The 17,301-nt window shown below is 41.9% G+C and overlaps 1 protein-coding gene across 3 annotated transcripts in view; it reads left to right on the top strand.

Moving 5' to 3' along the window:
- Positions 1–16,595, top strand: part of ANKRD27 (ankyrin repeat domain 27) — a 33,528-nt gene extending 16,933 nt beyond the window's left edge. For all 3 annotated transcript variants that reach the window (XM_069868650.1, XM_069868648.1, XM_069868649.1), the window contains exons 13-29: positions 1,196–1,288; positions 2,111–2,238; positions 2,687–2,769; positions 3,486–3,601; positions 4,341–4,433; positions 4,789–4,986; positions 5,310–5,369; positions 5,481–5,600; positions 8,511–8,555; positions 9,389–9,511; positions 10,470–10,667; positions 10,918–11,037; positions 11,625–11,786; positions 12,629–12,737; positions 13,787–13,868; positions 14,032–14,104; positions 14,980–16,595. In XM_069868650.1, coding sequence (XP_069724751.1) covers positions 1,196–1,288; positions 2,111–2,238; positions 2,687–2,769; positions 3,486–3,601; positions 4,341–4,433; positions 4,789–4,986; positions 5,310–5,369; positions 5,481–5,600; positions 8,511–8,555; positions 9,389–9,511; positions 10,470–10,667; positions 10,918–11,037; positions 11,625–11,786; positions 12,629–12,737; positions 13,787–13,868; positions 14,032–14,104; positions 14,980–15,231 — 2,055 coding nt within the window. In that variant the 3' untranslated portion in view covers positions 15,232–16,595. The remainder of the gene's footprint in view (positions 1–1,195; positions 1,289–2,110; positions 2,239–2,686; positions 2,770–3,485; positions 3,602–4,340; positions 4,434–4,788; positions 4,987–5,309; positions 5,370–5,480; positions 5,601–8,510; positions 8,556–9,388; positions 9,512–10,469; positions 10,668–10,917; positions 11,038–11,624; positions 11,787–12,628; positions 12,738–13,786; positions 13,869–14,031; positions 14,105–14,979) is intronic.
- The last annotated feature ends 706 nt before the right edge of the window (positions 16,596–17,301 follow it).

Consider the following 17,301-nt stretch of genomic DNA (forward strand, 5'->3'; position numbering starts at 1 on the left):
TGAGTCATCAGTTGTGATATGTGAAAGCCACCTCAGGCAGGTCCTTACACAGGTCCACCCTCTCAGAAACAAACACTTCATTTCCCTGGTGTAGAGAGGAGTGTCAGGTAAAAAGTTCATTAATGTTTGGGTGCATATTTTATAGACATTACAGATTTAAAACACCTAAAAGTCCCACTCAATGCAGTCTATTTTGATTTTTAAATTGCTGCAGTGCAAATACAGCTCGTGCAAGTGAGTCCTGTCTTTGAAGGCCCAGACCTGCTTGAGATACTTCAACCATTACCTGATTCTCCTGCCATTCTGCATTTTTCTGTTGAAGATTTGTGGTTTCCCCTGGGATGAACTCTTTTTATTCCTGATTTATGTAAGAATAAGGTGATACCTCTGCATAAGGATTGCTGTCTCAAGCAACTCTGAAATCATTATTGCACTGAGGGAACACTTCTCTTGTGAAACACGCTGTGCAAGGAACAGGACTGAAACTACAGAAAACTACTTAGGGAAGTTATTCCTGGTCACCCTGAAATATCTATCCAAGGAGACTGTTGATATGTGCCCTGTAATTCTGATGAGATGCTGGGGTATCTTTAGGTGAAGTACTTGGTCTTGAAAAGATTGGTGAGGCTTTGTCATCCTCATGTATCTCAATACAAGCAACTTACTTTGAAGTGCAGATCTGAGATGGATAGTCTGTCCCTCGACCTCACAAATGTGTTTTTAATTATATTATCTGCTATACAGTGGTGTGCATCTACTTATTATTTCTTTGAAGAGCAGGTCTGCGGGCTTTTAAGTTTTGGAATCCTGAATTGAAACTGTTTTAGGTTTTACAGGCATCTGAGAGTTCTCAAGTGGTAAATCGTAGAATCATTATTGTTGGAAAAAACCTCTAAGATCATCAAGTCCAACACAACACCACCCTGCCTACTAAACCATGTGCACACCTACATGTTTGTTGAACACATCCAGGGATGGTGACCCCCCCCATCACTGCCCTGAGCAGCCTATTCCAAAGCTTCATCACTCTTTCAGTAAATAAATTTTTCCTAATATCCAATCTAAACTTCCCCTGGTGCAGCTTGAGGCCATATAAATATTGTTTAATTTTTTTTAAAGTTAATTCCACTGTTAAGATAGTTTACTTTTGCCTGTAAATGAGCGTATAGATAATCGATCTGTGGTTTGTTTTCAGGAATCTGAGAGCTTGTGTGACAAGCTGCTGTTAAGACAGAGGATGAACTTGCTGTCTCAGATGTCAGCCACTCCGATAGACTGCTTATTTAAGGTTAATAACTTTTATGGCAGAATACGTAGGTACTTGGGTATTGCGTGTTTCTATCCCTCCTTTCCTGCCATTTTCTGAAACTCAGTGCAGTGTTAATTATATCAGCTCTGCAAAATGTGCTGTAGGAGGTGCTAGAAGTGTGTTTGGAATCTAGTGTGCATTTCTGTGCCAAAACATTACCCAGTTAATTCAATCTCATGGATTTCAGCACGTGTTGTAAGAAACATGGAACCAAACGTGGATGAAATGCTGCAGCTGCTGGTATCGATCGATGGGCCTGCGCAATGCCCAGATGGGATCTTGCTCTCTGGTTGTCTCTCACAGCTTTTAGTGCTTAAAATTGAAGGAGTTTTCTGAAATAATTGACTGGGGCCACCTGACAGCTACTTTGTATTGTACGTTAATCCCATAGTGTCATTCTAAAAGAATTTTGCCTCTACAAGGAGACAAAGCAGAGCTTCTAATTATACATGTTCACAGCTATGGCTGGAGACTCAGTAATTTTATGGAGATGCTTTTGCACAGAAGGAGCTCAATTTCGTGACTGAGTCTAAAGAGAACAATAGGAATTGTTTTAATTTTTTATAGTGAGTGAAGTAAGCCAAGAACAGTTTCTGTTTAATGCTGAATACCCATTAGGGGGGTTTGGGCTGTGACATTGTTCATTTCTCCTTTCTAATGCTTGAACATGTCTTGTATAATGGGTTCCTTTCATTTTGGGCTTCAATATATTACTCTATTTTTTGTGGTGTTTTTTTTTTTCTTAAAGTGAGGCTTTTTGTGTTGGTTGCTCATTCTCTCTCTTCCCTGGGCTTTCTGTAGCATATTGCTTCAGGTAATCAGGAGGAAGTGGAGCGATTGCTAAGCCAAGGTGACAGTGATAAGGACACTGTACAGAAAATGTGTCACCCGCTCTGTTACTGTGACAGATGTGAGAAGCTGGTTTCTGGGTAAGCACTTTCCATCTTTGCAAAGACTCAGAAAGCTACATAAAAGTCTTCATCTAAGATTTCCTTTAGAAAGGATGCTACTTTCGCTTACAGAGGAGTTGGTAGCACATTGGGATGTAGTAGAGAGCCTGTGTTTGTGTGGTTTGAAAAAGAAATGTTAGGAGAATGCTGAGTGCCTTGGAAGCAGCCAGTTCTGTGGTGGAGGCTGCGTGTCCTTTGGTAAATGCGATGTGAAATGTTTCCTCTCCTGAACCTGACTTACACAGCTGGGACAAAACCACATCTCTTCACGAAGTGTCAGACACTATAGAATAATTTGTCAGTGTGAAAGGATAAAGGCTAACAAGTTCCAAAATCAGTTTTTTGTCATCCAGGGCAAATTTTGTCTTTCCTTGTCGCTGCTGCTGTGCAAGTAATTGAGCTGCTTTTTAACCCTTGTGTTTTAAAGGAAACTGAATGATCCTTCCATTGTCACTCCATTGTCCCGAGATGACCGGGGCTACACCCCGCTTCATATAGCTGCTATTTGTGGTGAGTACTGGTTTTCTTCACTAGCATTTTCTACGCCTTATGGTCCCTATCTTTACCTTAGCATGTTTTCCTGCTTTGCCCTAAGGAGTGAATTTTGCATTAAATCTTTTCTGCTGATTTGCTGTGGAAGCTGGTGTCTTGGCCCAGGCTGATGTTATTGTGCGTTCTTTTAAGCTCAGTTTCTTTGTTTGCTGGCTGTTTCCTTTTGCCTTAGTGGTTACCCCTGTAGTTCTTTCTCCAGCTGTGAAAAAAAGTAAATGTGCCATCAGAAACCAGTCTGGTTCTAAAGAACTGACAGGTTGAGAAGTTAATCTTTTCTCTCTCCTGCAGCTGTGCATGGTGGGGCTGTACCAGCTCCTGTGCTGTGATATTCATTATGTCCCTGGTCTTACATTTATTTCTTAGTGGGATCTTTTTTTTTATGAATAATTTCCTTTTTTTTTATCATTATCTTGAATCCTAGTAGGAGGGTGCTTTGTGTGATGTCTATTTCTCGTAAGATACAAGTAGACCTTGCTTTTTAGCTGGGGATTCTTTTATAGAGTTTTAACCTTGAATGATCTGCAACAAAATCCCAAATATCAACAAAGTGAATACAGTTTATAGAAACATAGTGTGAAGGGTATCTTGGTTTATTGTTGATGTTTGAATTTGAAAAATAGCCATTTTCTTGTGCAAAGTTTGATTCCTTCTTTTAATATGTGTGTGTTTTCAAGGACAAACATTGTTAGTGGATTTGCTGGTAGCCAAAGGAGCCGTTGTCAATGCCACAGATTACCACGGTTCAACTCCTCTGCACCTTGCCTGCCAGAAGGGATATCAGAATGTTACAGTAAGCACCAAAAGGCTTCATCAGAAATAAAAAGAAATGCTTAACATAAATAATAGATAGATGACCTGTACTAAACTGTCGTATTGTTACTGTCAGATCTTTGGAGAAGCTTTTCCCTGAACTGTGTGTGCTCTCAGAATTGAGGAGCTTTTATCTTTGTAGTTCACATGATATTTTGTTGTTTCCTGTACTGCAAGGTTTTCAGCCATTTGTGATAACCAAGCGATTGTCAGCTTGCCTGACGTTCACCCGTTGTATTCATACAAGTCTAAGGCATAGTACAGACGGAGAGCTGTTAATATCTCTGCTCTTAAGACAGATGAACCCTTGCAGTCTCTGGAATTCATTAAATGGCTTCACATTGTGTTTTTGATAGTGTGTGCAACTATGTTAATTATTGTGTGCTCGAATTTTATATAGATGAGATTCTCTGGTTAGCATTGTTGAAATGGAGCTGTGTCTTCACTTACATAGGCTCTTAAAATATATGGTGAGTTAATGCGTATCACAGTGTTTGCTGCAGCAGATGATTCATTTTTTCAATGACAACTCTGAAAATGGAAAAAGAAGCTTTTATTTGGTTCTTAAGGTAGGGTGAGGCCAGTGCCGTGGTGTCTGATAGAAGAGACGTAGCTCATTTTTCACAAAGTGCTTCATCATGCTGGAATCCACAGAGTAACAGTTGTTTGTCCATTAATTTTTTAGTTACTTAAATATCTACCTTTATTTTTCTTTCAAGCTTCTCTTATTGCACTATAAGGCGAGTTCTGATATTCAGGACAATAATGGAAATACTCCGCTTCATTTAGCCTGCACTTACGGCCACGAGGATGTAAGTGATTGTTTTGTAACAAACTAAGTGGATGTTCTAATGGAATGGAGTTAAACTGGGATGCGAATTTGTACTAAACTGATATATTTTTTAATGTAAAGAAAGAAGCTTTGGAGGCCAACTATTTAACACTATAAATTAGGGCTTTATTCAGTAGTTCATAGCATTGACATTAAAGATAGTATCATTGTGCAGATTTAGTTGAGTTATTTAACTCCTTGCTTAATGAACCGTAAAAGCCTGCCCTTTAGGCAAGGGATTAGATAAGCAGCAATGAAAAAAGCCCTTTTATTATTGTACGTGTTCCGTGGATTGAGAGACTATGATTTATTGATAACTTTCCTTCTCTTTCCAGTGCGTCAAAGCTTTAGTCTACTACGATGTGCATTCCTGTAGACTGGATATTGGTAATGAAAAGGGAGACACTCCTCTCCATATTGCTGCTCGCTGGGGCTATCAAGGAATCATAGAAGTGCTTTTGCAAAACGGAGCAAATCCAGAAATCCAAAACCGGATGAAAGAGACTTCCCTACAGTGTGCACTGAATTCCAAGGTATTCCTCGTTATCTTCCAGCCTGATTTCTTTCTGATGTGGTTCCATGGAGCTGTAGGTGCTCACCTGCCAATAGGATTTTGAGGTCTGGTACTTTTAAAGTGGAAGTGTGTCTTTGCCTTTAAGGGAGAAGGGTCATGTTTTAGATCAAACAGCATGAATACAGTCTGTAGTGTAGAACATAAACTTGTAAATGGGCACTTTTAATCTGCTCCGTCATAATCTGTTACTAATATTAGGTTGTCAGCCAATTTGTGTTTCAGTCCGTAGATTCCCCTTTAAGTGGAGTTACACTGATTCTCTTTATTAATATTTTAATGCAGATTTTGTCACTGATGGAATTAAACTATCTAACGTTCGAAAGAGGACAGAGCGCTTCTGAGGTAATGACCCATGCAAGTTGCTAAGCTTTTTATGCCTGTTTTTTTTTAACTTGCTTTACCTGATCTGTAACTTTTTCCTGGTTTTGTTGAGCTTTTTTTCCCCACTTTAAGTCCCCACTTAGATCTCCTCAGCGCTCAGCAGAAACTTTCAGCAGAGGATCGTCTGTCTCGAGCCTCTCATCAGCATCGACTGACATAAGGCAAGAAGAAGTAAAAAATAGCTGTAAAGAGGTAAGACTGAGGTATGAGTTTTTTGATGTTAAGCAAAGTGAAGGGAACTAGAAGATTGATGTTTTCCAGCACTGTTTTAAACTACTTCTTCAGGAATATTATACCCTCAGGTGCTTGTCCTTCAGGATCTAAATGCTTATTTTTGTATGATATCAACTGCTCTGCTGGTTATTTCTGGGGGAAATTGAAAGCATATTTGGAGTGGTTGTTCAGATTTACTGCAGATAACTGCATGATTTGAGAATGTATTGAGGTTTACAAAATTATAGTGGCATTTAGTGCCCTGAGGACTTTGCTGTCCTGTCAAGGAATGAAATGTTCAGCTTACAAAGTCTGTCAGGGAAGAGAGACTGGTACAGGCACACTGGCAAACAGCTTAATGAAGTAGAATGTTAAGACAAGCTTTCAAAATAGTCATAGGAAATCAGTTTTGTGACACTTGAAGAAGTACGCACCTTAGGCTCAATATCTTGCACATACATGTGTGCTGATTTTGCTCTGTCCACGCCAAGATGCTGTCCTCTGAATTTTTTCATGTCAGATCTATGCATTCCATTTATCCACTCCTACAACTGGGATATCACCACTCCTTCCAATGCTTCTTTCTCTATTTTTTCCCCCAGTCCTTCTGTTTGATGTTTTTCCAAATGAACATCCTTAATGTTTTTGTTTCTCTCCATATCATTAAAATTCTTCCTTTCCCTGCTGTTAAAAACTTCTATGATTCTATGATTCTCTTGTCAAAAGTTGTTGTTCTCTGCAAATGTTCAAGAAGCTCAAAGATGTAAAGTTTGCCTGGACAATATTACCTCACACTCCATTGTTGATGACTCTATGATAGCCTCAGTGGAGGAGTGTCCCTCCCTGTTTGTACACTTTAAGTAAGGTCTAACGTACATAAAAGTTCACCTCATAGATTGAGGATTTATTTTTCCTTAAGGGAACAAATTTATCGCACCCAAGAGCTAAGTCTGTAGTTCAAATCAGGGAAAAAGATTATGAGGAGCTTACACCTCAGATTCCTGGGGTTAATGACCTTCTCCCGTAATCCAGCTTTAGTGCATTCCTGTTTGCCAAGTTTCACATGGGCTCGTTGCTCTTATTCTTCCTCAACAAAGAGGCTGGGCCCTAATCCTGAAAGCTCCATGAAGGGAATGGTGCTGGGAATAACGGGTCACTTTTCCAGACTTCAAGGTATAGGCCATGGATTAAGGGGATGCAGTTAGTTCTTTATTAATCAATACTGCTGGGGAATTAAACTCTTCCCTTAAATGAGCTGGTCACGGTGTACGTCTTGTACGGGGCTTCTTTGCAACTTAGGAAAGAGCCGGGCATGTAAATATGGAGCTTCCGCTGCTGGAGCTGACAACTCCTTGCACGGTTTCTGTTCGGCAACGGAAAAATTGAGCATGTGAATGAACTGCAGTAGATTTGTTTTATCTATTTTTATATGTGAAAAAAAGGTGCTTCTGTTCCATGGACAAGTGAGAAATCAAGCTGGAAAGATGGGGAAATGCCTGTAGCAGACATTTTGCCCTAAGTACTCTTAATAAATTATCTATCGACTGCATAACAGATGCGGCGTGCATCTCCACTGCGAGGGCCTGTGGCAGGTTTTAGGGATATAGGGAAGTTGTTAGTTTTGGAAGGAAGTTATCAGAGCTTGTGGGTCACTTGTTACTCTGTGTCATCTTCGTATGATAAGACTGGCTCCTGAAAGTCATCAAGACCTTCACATTCCCCAGTGATATTATCCTATGTGATTAGGGAAAATTTGTGGGAGACACAGGTCTCTCTAGTGTATACAGTCCAGGTTAGGTGTTTGTGTGTAGGCACTGGGGTTTAGCTCACCCAGTTTAAGATGGCTCAAAGAGTTGTCTGAACTTTAGATGCCTGTTTTCCCTCCTTAGGCAGTGGAGAGAAATCGGTCCCTCCAGAGAGGAGTTAATCTCGACGTGCTTAGCGTGACCTGAGTTGTACTCGAGTGTCGTTTGCTGGCTGTGTTTTGTTCTGTAGTTACTGGAGAGGGAGTCCAAAGCCCTGGCTTAGATTTTGACAGCTAACTTTCAGACTTTCAAAGTTAGCCAAGAGGAATCCTCCATGAGTGCCTGAAGCGTGGCTTCAGGGAGCTTCAGCTTCTGTTAGAAAGGTAGGAATAAAATAAAGCTTAGCAGCTTTCCTAATAAGAGGTGAAACTGGATTGAATCCAGCCTCTGCTCTGTCACCTGTAGATGTCTCCTGTTCTGCTAAAACCCTGGAGAAAGAGATCTCACACCAGTAAAACACAACTTCCTTTTAGTCTCATTCTTTCTGCTTTGCTGTACCAAATGTTGCTGTCACAGATAAGGATTGAAATGTGATGGTCGCTGTTACTCTCTGACATCGTCAGCTTGCAGGGTGTTTCTTAATACTGAAACAGCTTTGTTTACACAGCAGCATCCTTGATGATGGTGACTCAGTGCTAGGATGATTTGCTGTAATGCTGGAACAGACTTTCCCAAAGCTTATTAAATGATTCTTCAACCTGCAGAGGCCGGATGAGTTGCCTACTGATGGTACTCAGGGAGTCTCCTTGCCCTTTCACTGGCAGCTGTCCCATTTCTTTCAGGTCTGAGCTCCTTTGTGTGAGAGTAGAGATGCAGAGGAGAAGTGGGGAGATGTGTGCATATTATTGTGTTCTCCCAAAAGATGGGAAGGATGAGGGAATGGCATCAGTGCACTGCAGAGAGCCTTCCTTCTCTTCTTGCCCTGCAGAGCTCATGAACAGGACAACACCTGCACCAAGCAGTTGTGGTCAGGCATGTGCTTCTGTTAACAGCCACCTGAGCTTCGGGGGTTAGTGAAGGACACAGGATTGTCAGCTTAATCCCAGTACTAACAAAGCAAATAAATGGTTTTCTTCATCCATAGGTGGAAAAACTCCTACGAGCAGTTGCTGATGGGGATCTGGAGATGGTGAGTCTTGGCATGGCTGTTGAGCATTACTGAATTCCAGCTTATTTGTAAGTAATATTAAGTGAAGAATGCTTTGGGTAATGCCTTCTTTCAGCAACACCTAATGACATTCTTCTCATTTTGTACAAAGAATATTTACTCCAATGTCCCCAGATTATTTTACCTACAGTGCCTTAAAGCCCATTGTTTTGGCATTTCCATGACCTCTCACACTAAAGAAATCACTTTACATTGAGTAATTTCTTTATGAAGGGCTGTCATTTAAAAATGTAGACGTAGTCACCCTGGGGGATGCAAAGAACTTGGGAAGAACATTCAGGGCAGATGTGTTGAAAAGAAATATTGTGGGAAAGAGCAAACTATTTGCTTGCAGGTGCTCAAATGCATTATTGGATGGGGAATGTGGTGCATAACAGAGCTGTAAAAAGATGTGTACAGTGAGGTCACAGGAGTGCAGTCAGCACAAAACAACAAAAAAGGCAAACCAGTTGAGTTTCCAGGTCAACCTGATTTTTGACAGCAAGCCCAACAATCAACTGAGCTAAAGTGATTTGGAGGGTTTGAGACTGGGTGAGCGCTGCAGTCTTGATTAGGCAGCAAGAAGTCATGCATGATTTACTTCACTGCTATTCTTGGTGGACGTTGTAGCTGCTTTGTCAACAAGAACATTTGATTTTTCAATTTGGCCAGTGGCAGCTGGTGCCAGGAGGTGGCTGGAGAGTCACAAGTGTGTGTATATGTGCGTGTACGTGTGTGTGAAATGTTACATATGCACATTTACTGGGACATGGAGACTTTGGACTCTATAAAGGAGGACTTGCTTTTCATGCCAGGTACGTTACCTCTTGGAATGGATGGAAGAAGACTTGGAAGATGAGGACAGTGCAGTCAGTCCATCAAAACCAGAGTTCTGCCATCCGTTATGCCAGTGCTCAAAGTGTGGTCCAGTACAAAAGGTCGGAATACTCAGTCTGCAAAAAGAATAATTTCTATTTTTGTAATGTAACATTTAGCTGTAGGAAAGTCATGTTCTTATTGCTCTATATCTCTGTCTAAGAAGCAATTAAAAATACCAAGAGTTCATCTGATGTCATGGTATTCTTCTCTTTTTAATTGAACTGTAGAAAAATCTGGATACAGGAGCAGTTTAAAGACTTGCTCAGTATCTAATGGAATGAAAACGCTTTGCTGTTTGCTTTTAGAATATGCAGACTGCTGTCAATGTGGTTTGGACAGCACTGAATAAATGGGAAAAATCTTTTCCTAAGCCTCAGTTTGTCCGGATTCTCTTTTATAGTTTACATTGCTAACTGTCACAGAGCACCTCCTTATCTGTTAGTAATCGGGTTAGCAAGGAATGCCTGCTAATCCTAATCAATGTCATGCAGAGATTATATGTAACTGCAAAGGCTTGTTTTCTCCTTATTTCTCATGGACTATAGAAGAGAGCAAGGCTTTATAGTGCACTTTATAAAGAAAAATAAAAAAGGAATGGTCCCAGCTTCTTTAAAATAGAAACCCAGTTAGTTGCCTTTCAAGAAGAGAGTGTATGCCTATGTCTGAAGGTGTAGATGACTGGATAAGTCATTGCAAAATGAACAAGGTATAAATCCTCAGTGTATTGGATGTTTTAAAGTGTCAGTGTCCATGTCACTGAACTGAGAAAATGGAAGATGGCTTAACTTAATTTCTCCTAAAGTCCTCACTGTCACCTCATGTTTATTTTGTCCTGAAACACTTCACGTTCACACTGCGCTTTATCCTCTGGTAACACAGGTCTGTGTACCCTCAGTACAGAAGTCAGGGGCTAAAGATGCCAGAGCCTGAGGCCATAAAGCTTGTTTCAGCTGCTTTTTGGCCAGCAGAAAGCAGCATGGTCAATTCTATAGTTTTGTTGTGTATTCTCCTCGACAGAAATTTGCACGGGTCTCTGCTAACGGGCTTGGAGTAAACGTTTCGAACCAGGACGGTTTGACCCCACTGCACATGGCCGCGCTGCACGGACACTCCGAGCTGGTCTCGCTCCTGCTGAGACACGGAGCCAGTGTCAGCGCCAGGAATGCGAAGCAGGCAGTTCCTCTTCATCTTGCCTGCCAGAAGGGTCACTTTCAGGTAATGACACCTCTTCACAATGCGCTGGAAAGCTATTCAATGCTTAACCACCAGCAGAAAGCTGTTTTTTGAAACGATCGACAAGACTAAACCAGTAACAGTGAAAATGAGCCTGTTGGTTCTGTTTTCTCCTTCAGTTTCCAAAATCTCCAGATGGAAAGTAAGTTTTAAAATAAAAGAGGGGGGCTTTCTCTACATGATTATTCTGAGCTGATGTCTTAAATTCAAGAGTTGTTACCTCTTCCAATAGGTGGTGAAGTGTCTGATGGATTACAGTGCTAAACAAAATAAAAAGGATATATATGGAAACACTCCTTTAATCTATGCTTGCTTGAATGGCCATTATGAGACCACTGCCTTGTTGTTACAGGTGAGGTCACTGCAAACAGGATGTTTGGAATAGCATTTCTTACACGGTTCCTGTGCTTACCCAGTACTTGGGATCGGTGGTTTTAGTTATGCATTTCTCTGTCAAAACTACTTGGGTTAAAAATAAGAATATTTGCTGCCTCACTCTTTCCAGTCCATTCCCTTCATGCTTTTTCGTTAGATAAATGTAACTTTTCTGTTGTACGACGAGCTGGTTTTATGGAACTGTTTTGTGGCAGGTGTTGGGTTCTTCATGCAGGGGTTTTGGTGGGTTTTGTGATCTCTGTTTGGTTTTTTTTTTAAATATCCCTTAAAATTGGAATCTGTAGTAGAAGCACGCCAAATGAAATGAGTTGATCCAGGAAATTGTGGCTATGAGAGAGGAGGAAAATAATATGATGGGGTGGCTTCTTGTTGAAGTGGCGATGGCTGCCGTACGCTGCCTGCGATCGGATACAGCCACGACGCCTCTTGCAGTGTTCTCATTCAGCCGTTGGCAAGAAAAGGAGAGAAAAGCAGAATAGCCACGTGCTGTCTCCACCTCACACTACTCTGTCTTTCTAACCTCAATTTTATCTTGCTGTCCAGCATGGAGCCTCCGTTAACCTTTCTAACGCCAAAGGGAACACGGCACTGCACGAGGCCGTGATCGGGAAGAACGACGCCCTGGTGGAGTTGCTGCTGCGGAACGGCGCCGCGACGCACGTGAGGAACGAGAGGAACTGCACCCCCGCAGACTGCGCTGAGCCGGTGAGTGCAGAAACCCACCTCTAAGGCTACGTTCTCCTAAAGTTCCATCTGCATCACGTAGGAAGAAAACAATACGATTTGTCACCACAATATTTGCCAAGACTTCTGTATCTAGCAGTTACGTGTGGTATAAAGACCCAGGTAATGCAATACCTGTGGTATTTCTCAAATAAACTATCCTAGATCAAAAGATGAGTGTAGAAAGAGTGAAAGCACATTCACAAATGAAAATTACTTTAAACCCTATGCCATTTAATGGCAGAGAGAGCAGAAGAAATGTTGAATGTAGGAAAATTCAGCTTTCATTGATCTGTTACGCTGCCTTGTTCCACCCAGCATCCCTTGCCCTTCATGCCTTTTGGTACCTTTATCTTGTCATCAGTGCTTCTGACCTTCCCCTTTATTAACAGCAGTAACATAATATTAAATTATAAAGAATTCTTTCACTCTTTAAATGATTTGATGCATGGTCCCTCTCTTCATATGCTTAAGCAGCCTCTGAGATGTGGCCTCATGACTACACAATTCTGACTACACTGACTCAATTTTAGTGTGTGTTTTAGCATTTAAACCGAAATCAGCTGAACCATAAATAATACAGTTCCAAGTAACAGGTCAGGGCTACAAAACCATCGCTCTGGTACAGTGCAACTCATGGAACGCTGGTTTTGTCCCTACTCCAAATGTTACAATTTCGTGTTTATAATGAGGTATTTTTGTGTGCTTTACATTCGTTTTGGCAGCAAGGAATTAACACACTCTGCACAGACTAGAATCCTGAATTGTACTGATGGTTTTCTTTTTCTTTAATAATGGTGAAAATGGAAACCTTTAAAATTAAGAATTCAAATATCATGAAGCTGCTGGAAACAGCACCAAGCTGTGTGCCCACAGCGGCAGAGGGAGAGAAGGAGAGTGAGCAGGAGGCTGCTGTCAGGATAAGAAGAAAAGGTACGTGTCAGATTTCCACTGGGGGCAGTGAAAAGGGATATAGGAATTCATGTGTGGCTACATTAAATATTTCATGGAATTGATTTACATGCAGTTAAAGAACAATAAACTATTTTGCATGTTTGTTACCGGTAACACCTGAAGCACCGTAAGGAAATGCAGCAGACTTTCTGTTGAATTTGTGATGTCACTGCAAGCTCAGTTTTCACTTTTTCGGTGCATGATGGGAGATTTTGCATTTAAAGTTCAAAACCGTGCTCCGATTGAGATTATATGAAATTAACCATGGAAGAATTGTCCCTCTCAATGCGAAGTACAACAGATTTCTTTGCATCACCTCTTGTTGTCCATCCTCACCTCTTCCTTCCTGCCGTCAGCTTCTCATCCTGCTTATCCACAGCTTCATGCTGCCTCAGAATTTTTCCAGATGAAGTTTGAAGCTGATGCCAGTTCCCAAACCTGGGACAGGGAGGGTAGCAATTTGTGTGCTGACCTGCTGCACCAGAACTGGGAAAGAAGGCAGTGAGGCTGCACAAGCAGGAGCTGGGGAAGATGAGGAGCAGGAGCACCCGTTCCAGTCCATGAGTTTTAGTCAGGCTTTTCTAACTGACTCCAGCTGCTTCCCTAGGAGAGATTGGGAATGCTTCATTCATTATAGAATGCTGATGCCCCACATTGGTACAGTTCTTTCAAATATGATGAAAATGGTTCTAAAAGAACATGAGTCAGTAATATGAATGAAGAGGTGGTACAGCACCTGCATGTTAATTGACACAGGTTTGTAAAAATTGGAATGAAGGGCCTCAAAGTCCAGAATTAAAGAAGCTGGGCCAGTCATACTAATCTGATGAAGAATCCTTATTCCTGTGACATAAAATACTTTAAACTTTCCAAAGATAAATTGTGACTCTGATTCTGGTTATTACTATCGCAGTGTTACGGTAGAACTTTAATGTCAGTAAATGCCTTTTTTCATTCAGAACTGTGTTTTTTAATTCGTAAATGTGACTCGGTTGTAATTTTGGCTGCCTGTTCTTTCAAACCCCCAGTGAATTCGAAGCCATGTAAGAAAGCTGATGATCCCATAAGCAGACAACTCCAACTGGTCCAGTCTATTAACAGATTTAACAGGTAAGCATGGAAGCTTCCTCAGAAGTGCCTTTATCCTATCAAACACAGGCTGCCAGTAGCCACTCGGTGCTGGGATTGTGCCACCTTCTGGGTTTTCTGGGATCCAGACTTGTGTGGAAGGACTTAATGTCATTAAGTTTAATGTCTTTAAATATTTTTTTAGAGCAGAAAATTTACGGCGAACAATTACGAGAGATAAAAGCGTCCCTAACTTTGACTCTCGGTTATTACATCAGGTAAGTGGGAATACTTGAATTAGTTGTGTAATGCAATAAATCCGTGGAAATGCGGGCTCTGCCGCTTGTCTCCACCCAGCAAATGGAATCTGTGCTGTTCAAAGAGCTCTTGTGAGATTCAACATCTATAGAGAGCCTTGGGAATGCCAGGTTAATGCTATAGAACTGTAATTTTCCATAAATTCTATCTAGTATTAATGGTAATGCCCCACTATTTAATTAAATGTGGGATTTAGATGTGGTAAGTGCAGATTGCTGAAGGCACTATGCAACACGAGTACTGCGGGTGTCAAAAAGCAGTAAGTGAGCGTGCTGGGTGGCACTTTAGCCACGTGTGACTGCCGCGGCTGTGTGGCTGCACGGGGGATCCCGCTCTGAATTGGGTTTAACCACGTATGGTTTCAGATTGTTGCCATTATTTCAGTAAAAGGGTATTGTAACTAATTTCTGCCTTTAGTTCTTGTCTTGGAAAATCTGTCATTAGTGTGGGGGGATCCTCTTTTTTCTTTTAAGCTGTTTCAACATTCGTAGAGTGGCCAGTGAGCAAGGGCAGGCACCCCCGCGGGAAAGGGGAAATCCAGAGCAGGAATGGTAGTGCAGGGACAGTCAGTTTGGGGGATGCCTTCATTATCTTTTCAGTTCTGGTTTGGATTTGTAGCCTGGGGCGGGCTGGCCCCTTGTGTCCTCACACGCAGACCGCATGTAATCGCTGGCTACAAAGCGTGCTCTTATTAATCCTTGGCTGCATCCTCAGTATAAGGAATACCGTGAAATTAATGTGCCAAGTATAGTCAGTGAACACTATCTCCATAGTGATTCTCTGTAGTGAAGACAGTAGAAAGAGCTTTTAACGTGCTGTTTTTCTACTCTCACAGTTAGCTATTAAAAGCTTTGATAAAAGCAAGTTAAAATCTGTCGAAACGCTGGACCAGAGCAAAGTTAAGACACCTGACACGGAACGCAGCGGCGCCTTTGTGAAAGATGATGACATGACCGAGGTTCCCCCCAGAAGCAAATTACTGCTCCGAAGACACACTGTGAACGTGCCGCTTCCAGCCGAGAACGCCAGCGATAGCAGCTTCTCCAGCCCCAGGGATCTGAGCGTGTCACCGTCGGGGCTGCTGTGATGGGTTCAAAACACTGATGAAGTGCAAAGTGGATGTCGAAAGCTGAGGAGTGGGTTGTGATCATTTCCACCCCCTTCGCTGCGTGGCTGGGACCTGGCGAGGCTGCCTGCGGCACGGGACGCTGGGTGGCTTTCCAGCAGGAACAGAACGTTCCCAACTCCCCCTCAGAGCGACTCCCGTTGATGCTGGAGGTAACCGCACAGTCAGATCGTTCCTGATCCCAGCAGACAGGGACACGCTGAGATGCAGGCGGCAAAGTTTCTTTCCTGTTCTACATAGCACTTAATTAAAAAAATTATGTCACAGGAAAAACCCAAGCCCTTTATGTATTTTTCAGCCACTCACTTTGTTTTTAAAAGTCTTTCAAAGAATAATTTTTGCATTTTCAGGTTTTATCACTACATTGGATAAGTACATATAAATATATGTATATTTATATATATAAAGATATATTGGATAACGAGGTATTTATTGCCAGAGGTAATGGAAACGTCTCTATTTTTATCGTAATGTTACAAACCATTATAGTATATATTTCTGTATATTCACAACCTCTACGACGCTCCATTGGAAATCCATACATGCTATGGATGTGACGGGCCGTAACCCTTGCTAATCCCTTTGCAACGCTCCCCTGTGTTGGAGCTGCGAGATCCAGTTCCTATACCGGAGCCAAGAGACTGGGAAAAAGCAGAGAGCCCTTGGCAAAGCTGAACTTCACAGAAGCGAGCGGGTATAAGGGCACATAAAATTGTTTTGGGTTTATTTTCCCCTTCCTTTAAAGCAAGTGGTGGAAAAATGCACGTATGTGTATTTCTGAGCCCGGGCAAGGTCTGCAGAGCGCACTGCCTGCTCCAACGGCTCCTAAAAAGGAGACATTCCAGTGGTGGACGGTACTTCTCACAGCGGGAAGTGTTTGGGAATAGGCCAACTATGACCCCATTCCTACGGGGATCACTGAAGGACTGAGACTCACAGCTCTGAGGGGGCCGCTTAGGTCTGGGGGTTGTTTGCTGTTTCAATTACGGCAGGAGAACGTGCAAACACCACAAGTCAAGTTTGCAAGTGTGGGATTTTTTTATTCTTGGCTCATTGCTTCCAGCTTGAATTTTATTTCACGAACTGTTTGTATGAATAATCCTACTTCTTTTAACTGTGGTATTAGCAAACTGCCTGGTGAAGCTGGAAGAGTTTTCCAAATAACTTTTTAATCTGCAAGTTGAACGTGCAGTCAGCGCACGCATGGACAGATGGAGATGAGGGGCGTGTTTATTTTTCTAATAATTTATGAGTTCATCCAATTTTCTAACGTGCCTTGGATTTGTGCCAAACAATGGAAAGAAAAAGCTAGTAAAGTAACTCCTGAAAACGCTGGGTTTTCCGAGTGCTTTTTTCAAAGCATCAAGTCTTTTAAGCAGGTTCCCTGCTGCTGTTTTTTCAGGCGTTTGAAGACTTCACCTCCTGTCTGTGTATAAACTGAGGGATGTGCTGGAATTTCCTCTCAAGTTCCGTGTTTAGGATTCTCTGTAGCCTCATGGGGAAAACTTAAACCATCTGTCACCACCCCGTGGTGGGAGAACTCTTCAGAGTGGTAAGGGGGCACTGGACTCAAGAAATTTCACGCACACCCGCACCACTAAGGCTGAGGAATCCTGCTAACCAAGACAGAAAAGCAAAAGAACCCAGCCTGGTCCAAACGGAACAAAAATAACAACTGTTGAAATTCCTTTTAACCACACTCATATGATGAAAAACAGCCACTAGTGCTCACTTTTAAGAGTTTTATTCTATTCAAAAAAACCACTGCAGTTGGGATCACACACACGTTCCTGTTAAATTATGACAGAAAAGGGTTCTGTGTGGTAGAGTGTTTATCAGCACGTTACAGTATTTGTCCTACTCGTTTCCATAACCACATTTTGGAATACAAGTGCAGCACGAGTTCAGTTTCACTTTACACATGCAGGCGTTGCAGGAAGTTCAGGAAAACAGTCTTTTTTTTTTCCCAAGTCAGAACCACTCCAGCCATTGGATAGAAGTGGAGGTAGTTGTAAGGACACGCGATACCAG

This window comes from Phaenicophaeus curvirostris, chromosome 14 (genome assembly GCF_032191515.1).
Source record: "Phaenicophaeus curvirostris isolate KB17595 chromosome 14, BPBGC_Pcur_1.0, whole genome shotgun sequence".
Lineage (NCBI taxonomy): Eukaryota > Metazoa > Chordata > Aves > Cuculiformes > Cuculidae > Phaenicophaeus > Phaenicophaeus curvirostris.